Raw genomic sequence first — 13497 nt, forward strand, 5'->3', positions numbered from 1 at the left:
TTTGCAAAAATTAGTGTTTATGCCCCCCCCCCCCAAAAAAAAAAAAAAAAAAAAAAAAAAAAACACGTCTTATTGTTCGAAGGCGGCACCCTCGGTACAAGAGCCGAGCACTTTCCCCAAGTCTACTACTTTGTGATTTGTAAATAAAAGGAATAGAAAAGATCTCCACATTGAACTAGAGAGGGCGCTCTCATCGGCCTTGTAAAAAAAAAAAAAAATGTAATTTCACGCAGTTGAGTAATTCGTGACGTTTTATGTGATGTAACCTCAGGTCGTACAACAGCAGCAAGTTTCTAATTTATTTTATAGTCAAATTATCATAATTTAGAGCCATTAGATCTTTCTAGCTGGCGCCCCCATTCATAAATAAAATGAGTCATCCTTCGGCAACTGCAAGCCTTGACGATGCAAGCAGAGTGACACCTCCTCCTCCCGACGCGTCTTCAATTCAGGGGCCATCGGTGAAGAAACAGGGTGCTGCAATGGAGCCTTCTCGGACGGCGATGCGGGTCAGGTTTGTCCTGGCGAGCACCGGCATTTCGCTCGGATGTCTGGTGTTCATGGTGTTTCTCGCAGTGGAAGAATATAGGAATTTTCATATTGCAATTTGGGGATTGGTTAGTGGTGAGTTCTGAAGTGCTATACTACTGAGATGGTGATAATTATAAATTTATGTATGGTGTTGCTGTTGGTGGGTGATTCACTCTCGGAAAAAAGTAAATGTTTTTCTTATGAGAAATTTTGCTTGATTTATGAATCTGGATGGATGGCTACAGATTGTGTCATATTGATAGAATCAGATTGTGTAAGAAATGTAAATAAAGTAGCCCTGCTCTTAGTTGCGATAATGTACTTCTACCTAGAAACTATAGAAGAACAAGAAGCGATAACGTAACCCTCCTCCCGACAACGGAGGTAGAGACCGCTGCATGCCGGAAGGAGGGTTTCGTTATCGCAACTACCCTGCTCTGTGGAGGATGCTGTCTCAGCTAGCTGCTTGACTGAAAAACAGCAGATACGCCGTACTGACAATCTTGTTTTGGTCACAATGACTAATAGTAGTACTATATACATGATATAGTAGAATAAATATTGTCATCTAGCTGAATCAAAATTTCTTGATTTGTGCAATTCATAATCATAGTCGTTACACCAATGTTTGTATGAGAGAGATTGTTTGTTGCCAGCTTGGTGTTTATATCCCCTTGTGGGAGTTTGTCGAGTTAATAATAATAATAATTAAAATTTATATTGTGCCCCTTACATACAAAATGATCAGAGGCGCAGAACACTTGTTAAAAAGCACAGAGTGGAAGAAAAAGACAAAGAATAAAGACTTCCCTTGATGGGAAGATCATCGAAACAAATAAACATACTGTCTGTTTCCATCATGAAAAAGAGAAAGGTCATGGTTGCTCTATTTATATATATTTTATGTCTTGTTCTAGTAGCGATACTGTAACCCTCCTCCCCCTTGTCCATACTCTATGCTCTAGTATACTGCAACCTTTCCTCTTCTATCTATTGCTACTTGCGATATTTGTAACAAACGCAATAGAGTTGTACTTGTTACTAAACTGGAGTAGACTTAGAGCGAAGGGTACATTGAGCCAAACATTAAACCCCTCCTCCCATGCAGTGTAGCCATTTAACTCTTAAAGCCATTATACACTTTCGGTAAACAGTATTGTCCAAGTCCCACACTTCGTGTATCACAACTTATATATAAAATAACAATCCTGTGGAAATTTAGGCTCAATCGGACATCGGAGTCAGGAGAAAATAACGGGAAAACCCACTCCTGTTTTCGCGTGTTTCGCCGTGTCATGACATTGTGTTTATAACAAATCCGTAATTCTCGTTAACGAGAATTTATATTGTTTTACCGTTTTCTCAAAAAGTAAAGCATTTCATGGACTAATATTTCAAGAGAAGTCTTTCACCATTACCTTCTGTAAACCCTGTAAATTATTTGTAAATCTGTGAACTTTTTTTTTTTTTCTGTACCGAAAGGGTCCAATGGCTTTAAAAGCAAGTTTCTTATCGTGTGCTCGTTTTTATTTCCATATTCAGGAATATTTGCTGCTCTCACCCTTATCGTTCACATCCAGCACACTAGAGGAGACCGCGATGTTTGGGTCAATCGACTCAAAGCACCCATCATCGTAGGATTTATAGTTCAACTCGGATCCATTGCTGCTTTTATTACCTATATTGTCTTAGCTCTTGTGGAAAAACAAAGTAAGTCAAATGAATGTCACTGCAGGCTTGGAATTTCATCTTTGAGAGGGCACTCTTGATTGGACAAACTCAAAGTATGGAAATCTTTTGAAGGGGAACCACATAGAGTTATATATAAGAACTAGAGGGCGCACTGGCCTATATACGCGCCCCGGCATGCGCGCAGGCGGCCATTTTCTAAGTTGACAAAACTGGCATCTCGCAGCGTGTGTTTGTGCGGCCATTTTGTAAGTTGAACAAACGGCATCGCGTGAACGTTCAATAAAAAAAACTCAAACGCGCGTACAGAATGGCGCGCTTGTCATCTTGCGGTCCCATCGTGTTTGTGCAAGCAGCATCACCAGTGCGCCCTCTAGTAAGCTTGGGCGATATCGATTTATTTTATTCACGGTATATCGCCGACAATATATCGTGATATTCGATATAATCGCGATTAATGAAATTTGACACCATCAGTCTTAAAACTCCAAGTGAAAGTTGTAGAAGAGACAGTCCTAGTATAAGAGAGGTGTTCTAATGACCAATTCTTCTGGTTTTACTCCAAACCTATGGGGTATCAGCTAGCAAATACACCGCGATATTTTATCGATATATCGCGATTATCGCGATATATCGATTAAAACCAAATCCATCCGATATTGAAATCGTGTTCAAATTAATATCGCGATATTCGATAATATCGTGATATCGCCCAAGCCTACCCTCTAGTTCTTATATATAACTCTATGGGGCACCAAGACCAGGGGTAACAGAGGCCATGGCCCTTGTGTCATGCGTGTAATTCCAGGCCTGCACTGTTCTAATTAAACTAATTTAAGCTGATGAAGTGAAAAGCAATTGAGATGACTCAGGTCTTCTTCTTTTTCCTTTTGAGTGCAGCCTTCAAATTATTGAAGATAAACACACTGCCAGACACACCAGACGACCCCCCCCCCCTCTCAAAGCGCAACGTGTGTACTGGGGTATTTTACATGCATTGACTAATCAACCTGTGTTTGCATTTATGAAATTCTGAGTCGTTATTTACAATTTGTTTTTCTGCAGCTCTCATGCCTGTGACTGGAGCTCACCATGGGTATTACCTGACGGCAATCTGGGTCTTCATGACATGGAAATGGTCATTTGCTCTCTTCTTTTTCTCAAGAAGTTACAGGAAATTCTACATCACAAAATACGTCTCGATACCATAAAAAGTCTCCATCAACAAAAACTTTGCCACCGGTTGTGTGACATGGATTTCAAGATCTCTGCATTCCAATGGTGGTAATGTATAGAGTCAGTCACTGCTTTATGTTTGGTCAATTACCGTTTCCCTCTATGCATGATAAACCGGTCTTGCGCGTAATGCGCGTAGGTTGTAAAGCGTGAAACATACTCACTATCATCCTGCTGAATAAATGATCAGAAACAGGAATCTTTCTTAATGGTAAACCGTGACGGACCAAACATCCAGTGAACTAAAATGAATATTTAAGGGTCCAAGGACAACCTTGATTCATGTTTTCATTTAACTTTTTTGTAAATGCGTCCCTATAGACTGGTGTCTTTTCAGCCGGTCTTGTTTGAAGTTTGGTTAATTCAGAGTAGCACTCGGGACATGAGGCAGATAATGGATCAATGGGAGATTTTTGGACAGTCCATTTCTAACAGTTCTCGCCAGTAGTATGCATGCTCAGGGGCCAAGGCACTCAATACTGAGCATGTCCGCACATGCTCAGATCTGCAAAAACGGACCAATATGTCTGCTGCCGCCAGTGTTTCAAAAGTCTCCCTTTAGGATCATAATTCAGAGGAATAAGATCTATTGAAAAGTGCAAATATGTTATGAACCATGGACTTTAATTAAGTATTAAAATTGTGTTAAATGAATGCAACAGGTGTCACCAAAAGATCAATGACAAGGCGCTTTTATACCGTTGGCATTTTGTCATTCGACAGACACTAAGTATCCATGACAGATGGCAGTGTCAAGTAGTGTCACTGGCTCGTGACAGTGTCACCAATGTATCATTGATGTCATTTGATGGGTCACTAAGATGGGTGTCATTGTCTCTACCAGTTGTCATTGTCACCTGTATTATCAAATTGTCATTTAAAGAATAGACTTGTGCAAGTCTCGTGCAGATTCAAACATTAAAGTGCTTGATGTTGTTTCCATCATAAAGCATTGAAGACTTTAAGTACTTAATGTTTTGAGTATGCACAAGACTTACACAGTCTATTAGACTCTACTTTGTATAAATGTAAGATATGAATTGATGCACAGAAAAACCCAATGAATAACCGAATAATTTTGTTTTGCAAGTTAGCCTGGTTGGTCTTCTGTTTCCGTTGTACTTTTCAGTATAGTGTGGCAGAGATTTAGGCAGCCAGCCAGTGAGCCAGAGCTAGTTTATAGCATTGTGAACATTTTATAAAACAATTAATGTAAGTGGCTATAGAGCAGGGACATATTTTCAAGGTTTATTATATAAAAAGAAAAGGTTATACATTGTATTTTCATCGTTTGATTTTTCTCACACTGCTATAAATTATAAAATCAGCCGGGTTCTGACTCATACCTCGGTACAAATGTGTATCATGCAAACAATACACACACAAAAACTGCCCATGAATTCGAGAAAGCTAATTGTTTTCAAAGGCAACCTGTGAATAATAATGAGTTTTAAGTACAGATTGAATTCCCACCTATGTAGAGGCCACAATCATGGGTACATCTAAATCCATATCAAATCATGTTCTACATAACTACTGCCCCGAGAGTAAGTGTAAATTGATATTATGGGGGCTTGGACAAAATGGAGTGACATACCGTCACGTAGAATGAAGGGTGCTTGAGTTCCTCGTATGCTCTCCGGCTACGTGATACCTCCCGCTCTGCGGATGCAACAACGGCGATGTAACTTGCCACTACTATTACATTATCTACAATTGAACTCTCTTATATTTATGAGTAAAGAATCTGAAAAGGGTTGTAAGGGTGTTGTTGACAATAATGCGTTTGATTCACTGCCGAGTTTGATGTGATACTTTGCAGCGGATTTAAGCGAACCTTGCTTTTAAGAATGCTGTATCACGGCACCTTTCGCTAGGAATTAATTCACCCATTTTTCCCCAAGTTACTTTACAGAACCAAAACCTTGCTTTAAAAAATGTCTTTCACAGATAAGATTATATTTATATGTGACAACTCTTTTGTGTAATATATTTTCTGGGTGAATTTGCAGTGCACAACTCTTTTTACAAAGGCATTTAGCAAGTCCTGTGTTCATTTGCTAGTTTAAACAATGTTAGTAAAATGTTAATTTTCATAGTTTATCAGTAGGCCTAAATGCACAAATTATGTAATGACTCATAGACCCAATAAATCTGAATGATAACCACAATTAAAATAGTGTTTTTAATACAAATCTTTTGTAAGAGATAGGTAGTTTTCCCACTTTATAAAATGTTAAAGACGCTAGGTCCCCTTTTGGACAGACTTGACCCAAAAATTTAAATTTTAATTATATAAATTATACATGTAGCTTTATTTTTGTGGGTTGTAGAAAGTTACAGAGAAGCTTTAATTAAAGGTTAATTGATTGTCTATGACAGTCGCAGTCTTTTCAATGGGGTATAATTATGTCATGTACATAATGTATTTTAGAATCTTACAGTCTTATGTAAAACTACACTCTATATGCAGGGTAGGAATTTAATGGCATCATCAGTCACAAATGACTAATCTCTTTGGGATAGTTTAGGCTCTTAGTTAGTCTTGGTTCAAGGAATAATAGCTCCCTTAGGCGGCAAGCGGTTTATGGTATAATATGTCACTAGTTAGGTTTTATGGCTATATTTTGTGTGTGTGACTACAAAACTAGAGCGTTTTGAATCAAGACTAGCTCTGAGTAGAACCAGTTTTTCATCACAGTGTCTATCAGGACTGAAATAAGCCCTAGAACACAAGGTGTCATAACAAAGTACAATCGTAATAATTGTAGCACAATGATTTTTAGTTTAAGAAAATGATAATTTGGTAATCATTTTTCATGTTGAGCATTACAGTGGAAAAGTACGTGTCCAGGTTTAGGAAAATAATTACCTATCTGATCCCAATTTCATAAAGCTGTTTTGCAAACACTGCTTGACACATTTCTTTGCTTAGCACAAACTAAGTGGGGCACCACTCATAACAATGTGAACTTAATGTGATGTTGGATTGTAACCAGTTTCTTCTAAGCAATAGGCTACTATTCTGTGCTTAGCAAGTTTTTGTGCTTTCAAATTTTATGAAATTGGGCCCTGGTGTACATTAATGGAATTCATAAATTGCCATTTGATATTATAAGTGCGAGGTGCAGAAGTACAAATTTATTATTATACCCTTGGGTGACTTCGGTACATCCGACGATTCAAACCTCTGACTAGTGGTTGTTGGCTCAATATAAAGACAGCTGTCGACGGACGCTCGTGCTAATGAGCGTTCGTGCCAATGGGCTTGTGTGCGTGCCGAAATTAGCAATAGCTTCAATGTTTTCCATCCACAAGTAGGTCATAGGTAAGGATTCAATGCACCAGGGATTGGTTTCATGAAGCAGCTTGAGCACAAAAAGTAGCTAAGCAAACTAAATAATGCTTACCAGATTAAGGTTACCAGCCAAAAAACCATGTCATATACATACATTGTACCATCTGGTATCAAGCTCATTCTTGCTCAGCAGAAAACTGTTAAGCAATGTTTTTTTGCTGAAGCAGCTTTATGGAAAAGGGCCCATATCTTCAGGGAGAGATTGATGAATTTGGAGGACTTGGGACCATCCTAATCCTTCGAAAATCCTCCACAGTCTTACTTTGTGCGACATTGTACTGTAGGGCCATGCAATTATTATTAGAACATATGCATTCTAGACTTAGTGAGTTTTATCTCTCGCATTATTATTAGAACATGTATTCTAGACTAGTAGTTTTATCTCTCTAACTCTAAGCATTTGGTAGTGAGGTCCCATAGAGTGGAGTATTTTTTTTGAAAGTCAAGCCAAGGTTTTGGTTGTTTTAGAACTAAATCTGTGAAAGACCCAGCCACGCTCTAAGGGCAAGAAATTTTCAGACTGTTCAAATTAAATTGTTTGTTTTCTTCTTTTGGTGTGGTTTTAAGCCATTGGACACTTTCGGTTAACAGTATTATCTAAAGGCCCACACTTCGTGTATCACAACTTATATATAAAATAACAAACCTGTGAAAATTTAGGCTCAATCGGTCACCGGAGTCGGGAGAAAGTAATGGAAAACCCATCCTTGTTTCCGCACGTTTCGCCATGTCATGACATGTGTTTAAAATAAATCCGCAATTCTTGATATCGAGAATTGATAATTGTTTTAATGTTTTCTCAAAAAGTTTGATGATTAAGTAAATTTGATTATTAATTGATTATTGATAGTGCTTATATTTTTCTGAATTTACTAATTTTATTTTGTACTAGCCTATAATAAAGTAGGCGATAGGCCTGAAGTGTATTCTTTATTGGTTTTGAAAGAGTACGTTTTTTGCAACCTAGATTTTTTTGGAAATTGCACAATATTTATTATTGCAATGGTGCTCACATTTTTGAAAGGACAGAGTGTTAATGATTGAGCATATTTTGTATGGTTTTGCATATTTCAACGTTTTCAGTTTAAGTGTACTAGGCAATTGTCAAATTCAACCAGCAACTATTTGTAAAATCTCTATGTCTACTTCAAATTGTCCCCATGGTTTTGAGAGTACCAGCTCCTTTCAAAGAAGACACTGTTGCAAAATATTGTTCTCAGTACTAACTCATATCCCTGTGTTTGTATTAAGATAGTTTCTAAGTTTTCATCAGGGATAGAGAATAATATTTGTGTTTATCCATACATCGATGCATGTATTATTTTTCTTATCAGTACATGTATGTAGTTTCTTGGCATTTTAATTTGTCTTATTGTAAGGCGCATTGGATCATTTCGAAAACAGATAGAGACATAATTGCTGAAGACACTGTCATACAAAGACTACTAATTCCAACTCCCTCAAGTCTCACCCGAGTAATAAGTCTATACTATAGAGTTATATATAAGAACTAGACGGCGCACTGGTGATGCTGCTTGCACAAACGCGACGGGACCACAAGATGACAAGCGCGCCATTCTGTACGCGCGTCGAATATGAAATACACGTTTGAGGGTTTTTTTATTGAACGCTCACGCGATGCTGTTTGTTCAACTTACAAAATGGCCGCACAAACACACGCTGTGAGATGGCTGTTTTGTCATCTTAGAAAATGGCCACCTGCGCGCATGCCGAGGCGTGTATAAAGGCCAGTGCGCCCTCTAGTTCTTATATATAACTCTATGGTCTATACCCGAACGGATTTGACTCGGATTATGGTGGTATGCTTGATCCCATGATGTACATGTTAATCATGATGTTTACCAGTGCAGTCCTCAGTCCAACAGAATCAAACATCATGCAGGTTGAAACTTGATGGTTTGGAGGTAGTTGATGTTAATGCAGGTGGAGTATTCACCATTGCCTGATCCCAAAGCATGATAATTACCAGTGCAGTTCACAGTCCAACAGAACCAAACAAAAACATGCAGGTTGGAATCTGACGGTTTGGAGGGAGTTGGGGTCAATTAAATGCATTGGGTTATTCACCAGTTTAAAATTAAAGATCCGTTATACACATATTTAAGAATCAAATATATTCGGATTGAAGTGGGATGGAATAATTGGCAGTGAATATGTAAATATTTACAAGGTACATGTATTTTGCATACCTTCTACCATTGATTGACAGGGTTGTGTATAATGTGAACTTACTGTTGTCACATTATGTTTATGTTTTAATACAGTGTTGTGGTTTTGTAGATACAATGTACAAAAAAATATGCACAGAAATTAAAGGTTTCGATCACAACGATGTTATTTGTGTATTCTTGAATCCAAATTTTATCCAGACACTGTGTGAAGGTCATACCATTTTGCTAGTAGGTGTTATTTTCTGCCCCCCAGTGATAGTATTTATTATGTTGATTTTGAAATCACTGGAGCTTTCCGACCTCGATGAGACACCAGCATTTGTCGCAGTCCAGGATAAAAGGATACCCATAAGATTGCTATCTGGTTGTGCATTGAATAGCTAGAGTAGATTCATGATCAATAGTAACAAGCATAATGTTGAAAAAAGATGGTACTAGATTACTGTACAATGACTTTTAGCTAGTGATGCGACCAAGCTAAATGAGTCATTTGTTGAAAAAATCAGTACAAAGCCATTCAATTTATACAAATAAAAACAAATATATAAAAAATAGGGGGGGGGGCGAAACAATTTCTTTGACTATTTTAAACTGCCCCAAGTTGTTTATTTTGTCTTCGCAGATCATGTTGTCATTGCTTAAAATAAAGAGCAAAATAGTGTCATACTTACTTATGACGACAGCATATTCATATTCAAAGATACAAATTGCTATTAAAAGAGTCTTAAAATGGGAAACTACCATTGCTGATTCCCCCCATACTTGACATCATTGTCATCAGAAAATAATGCTTAGTCCTTATTCTACGTAGTCTACATATGCAACTAAAAGAGAATTACACATATTTGTTGAAATCCTTGTTTGAAGTAGTGTCCCAAAGTGTTTTATAAAAACCAATTTCACCCATCTTGACAGCAGCTTAATCATTACGCCATTTGAAAACTATGCTTCTATTAAGTATGTGTGCAAATAAAAGATTAGTACAGATATTTGTTGAAGTCCTTGAACTGTTTAATCAAAACTGAAGTAAAGGGCAAAACTTCCTGCTTATCTGTAGTCTTTTAATTTTGATCAAGGTTTTCTACAGATTTGGTATGGGAAAAAAAGTCATTGTTTAATTTAAGTCTGAAAGCTTCAAGGAACATTACAGAATTGGTTTTCACTAACAAAACAGTTGCTGGCCGTGTAAAAGCACTTTATGTAATCCACCATATACATAAACTGACAAACCTGTAGAAGTTTGAGATTGATCGGCCACGGGAAAATAGTGAAAAACCGATTTTGCATTGCATTGATGCCAAAATAAAAATGAATAAAACGCTCACTGAGCGATAAACTCCAAACGCATGTTAGTGTTTATTTCTCATCAAATATGAAACTTCAGACAGAAATATTACAAGGGATGTTTTCAACTATCATCATCATTAGACCGTGTAAGTTTGATGTAAATCTGTGATCTTCATGATTTTTGTTTCTTACCAATTCTGTAACGTTCCTTTAATCGACATTGAAGTTCACATTTAACCCATTTTCCCCCCAAGAAAAAAAGGTTTTCCTCTGACAAAGTGTTTACATGCTGAAAATTGTGCACACAACGGATTGAACCCATTTTTTAAATTTTCAGAAACGAATTGTTATGTTGGTGCTGAAAAAGCTGTTTATAATAAATTCGTTGGCAATGTTGGTCAGAAAATATTGTCAATTCAAAAAGGAACTTCTGTGATCTTATACATGGTCGATTCAAAAAGACTAAGCGCAATTAATTTGTCAGATCTGAAAACATACAAACTACCAAGCTGTTTTCATCAATTAAAAATGGTATTAATGTTATTTTTATATAACTTGATGACAGTTCCAAATAACTTGACTGCTGAAAGCAAAAAGTTCCAAGTTAAAGTACAAAATTTTATTGAAAATATTTTGGTCTCAATCAAGGTTCTGCTGTATAAAAAATCAAACATAGAAAATATATTTCTTGACGTCCCTAGACACAACCAGTTAAAGGTGTTGACACATTCACACGCAATAGAAAACCATTCATCAAATAAAAATTGTAAACAAATATACAAGTAAAAAATTAAAGACAAATAATTAGTCTGAAATGATTGAACTTCCACAAAATGTTTTTTTCATTTGTTGAACAAATCTAACTAGTCTTTAACTTCAAAACCTTAATATCCTGCTACAATTTGTTCACTTATCTTTAAAACCTAACAAGGAAAGATATCTGTATCCTGCAACAATTTCTTTCATAGAAATCGTTCCCCTCGTAATTACAAGGTACATACAAAACTAATTAATTCTTACAATCCAACTGGAAAATCCGTAGAAAAATCTTAATCTAAATTACCATAAGTTCCACAGCTAGCTCAACAAGGAATAGAAGTGTGTGATTTAATGAAGTTAACACCCACCAAACCCCCACCTCAAAAAAATAGAACCCCCAAAATCACATAATTTCTGAAGGCACTCCATTATAACATGAGATTATAAACAACCTGCGCCTTGAACACCCAGCAGGTGGCTACGTGCGCATTACAAGTCTTATTATTATTATTATTATCCTTTTGTAAACCGTCTTGCAGTTTGCAGCCATTGTGTGAAATGCTCAAGTATGGACAACTTTTTATAAAAGTACTGTTTTATGTATGCCCCTAAAAGTATGCATGCACTCAAGAGTAACAAGAATCATATTTACAAGATTTATGCTCAATAAAAAATACAGTGCCTTGACAAATCCAACAAGGAAAAGGCTTTAAAGGCAGTGGACACTATTCTAAATCTGAGGTCTCAAAATCAAATTTGTGGAAAACTAGCTGTTTCTCACAATGTTTTATACCGCCAACCTCTCCCCATTACTCGTCACCAAGAAAGGTTTATGCTAATATTTTTTTTGAGTAATTACCAATAGTGTCTACTGCCTTTAAGCTGTGATTGAGAAAAGCTTGCTGCATTTGCCTATTTGGCTCCATCACACAGCAAACAGACACAGCAAGGCCATTGTACATTTAGCCTGATTGATGATAAGACATTCAAAATGCATTTTTACAAAAAGTAAAACTAACGTTACACAGTGGAAAGTACATGTAAGAAACACCATGAAACACCATGGCATTCTGGACTGGTTGTTTTCCTACATAGGGTTTCTTGTTTACAAGATTTGTGTTCATTAAAATGTATAGTGGCAATATAATATAACAAACTAAACAAGGAAGGTTTTAAATTGTGGTTTGCCTATTGGCTCCACACAACACAGCAAACTGACACAGTCAGAGTTATACATTTAGCCTGATTTGTACTGGAGACATTCAAAGGCATTTGCAAAAATTGAAAGTATTTGTAAGAAACACCAAGGCATATTGCACTGGTTTTTCTTCTACAAGATTTGTTTCCAATAAAAAGTATAGTGTCTTGACAAACTGAACAAGGAATGCTTTTAGCTTTGGGCCTTTTGGTTTTTACACAACTGACATGGCAAAGCCAGAGTATTTAGCCTAATATGCATGTACATAAGACATTTGGAGGCATTTGCAAAAAGTAAATCTAACATTATACAATGGAAAGTAAATGTAAGAACCGCCTACATTTTTTCCCAAAAATGTTTTTCATGTTTATGGTACAAAGTAAATTAATGCATGGAGTAACCTTTTCTGAGAATACCCACAAAATGCTAGTTTTTGAGAGAATGAATAATAAAGGCATGATAGTCTTGTTACTTTGATCTGATTTCCACTTGGGAAAAATCAGAGAAATTGTGATCAATAGCCTGACAAGTCTAATAAAGCCTTATGTAGGTCAGACACATAAGGATGAAATATAATGCCTGGTAATTGGACATTAGTGGGAATTTCTCCACAAGCTGATTGACAACTTAACATGAAAACAAGCCTGAACATGTGCCAATTCATAAATTGATTATAGCATGATTTTGAATAAGTCTCTCTTGAGGTCAATTCTGAGACCATTTACTAGTTGAAATTTTAAAAGGTTGTGCATAAGTTTTTATTTTGTTTGTGTGTTTTTGGGCGACCAAAGCTAGTATTTCAATTTCATGTTTTTTTTTTTTACTTTGGTCTGGTTTTCGATTTGTTCTGCCCAGGGAAAAAAGGATCAGAAAGAAACTGTGATTAAATAGCCTGAAATGTCTATTAGCATACACCATGTGTACATGTAGGTCAGCCTATGCACTGGATATCATGCCCCAAGGCTGCTCACAAATAACATTGCTTTTTATGACAGACAGTGCAAGGGTTTCTGAACCTTAAATACAAAAACAACTTTCGCTGGCCCGATTTGCAAATGTCAAATCCTACCTTAAGCAAACGAAGTCTGAGGAAATGTGGGAGTTGCAAATCCCCGTTAGGGGGCAGACAAAAACAAGGTGGGTTAACGAAGCATTATACGATGTCAAAGCAACAGCAATTTCATCTGGAAGGCTTCGTATAGGCCCAGATTTTAAAAGGCGTAGGTTTGTTCAAACTCCTATAGTTT

General features: G+C 36.8%; 1 protein-coding gene across 1 annotated transcript; it reads left to right on the top strand.

Annotated features, from left to right (window-relative positions):
* Window positions 1–247: 247 nt before the first annotated feature.
* Window positions 248–9164, top strand: LOC139937404 (heme transporter HRG1-like). The gene is made up of 3 exons (XM_071932531.1): window positions 248–624; window positions 2074–2241; window positions 3286–9164. The coding sequence occupies exons 1-3, from the start codon at window positions 372–374 to the stop codon at window positions 3429–3431; spliced, it is 567 nt and encodes a 188-aa protein (XP_071788632.1). The 5' UTR covers window positions 248–371; the 3' UTR covers window positions 3432–9164.
* Window positions 9165–13497: the final 4333 nt, after the last annotated feature.

This window comes from Asterias amurensis, chromosome 5 (genome assembly GCF_032118995.1).
Source record: "Asterias amurensis chromosome 5, ASM3211899v1".
NCBI lineage: Eukaryota > Metazoa > Echinodermata > Asteroidea > Forcipulatida > Asteriidae > Asterias > Asterias amurensis.

What these genes read in the sequence shown, in the direction of transcription:
- LOC139937404 (XM_071932531.1), top strand. Translation starts at nt 372, where the DNA reads ATGAGTCATCCTTCGGCAACTGCAAGCCTTGACGATGCAAGCAGAGTG. An exon ending in AATTTGGGGATTGGTTAGTG is followed by an intron (nt 625 to 2,073) that starts GTGAGTTCTGAA and finishes TTCCATATTCAG; the next exon opens with GAATATTTGCTGCTCTCACC. An exon ending in AGCTCTTGTGGAAAAACAAA is followed by an intron (nt 2,242 to 3,285) that starts GTAAGTCAAATG and finishes GTTTTTCTGCAG; the next exon opens with CTCTCATGCCTGTGACTGGA.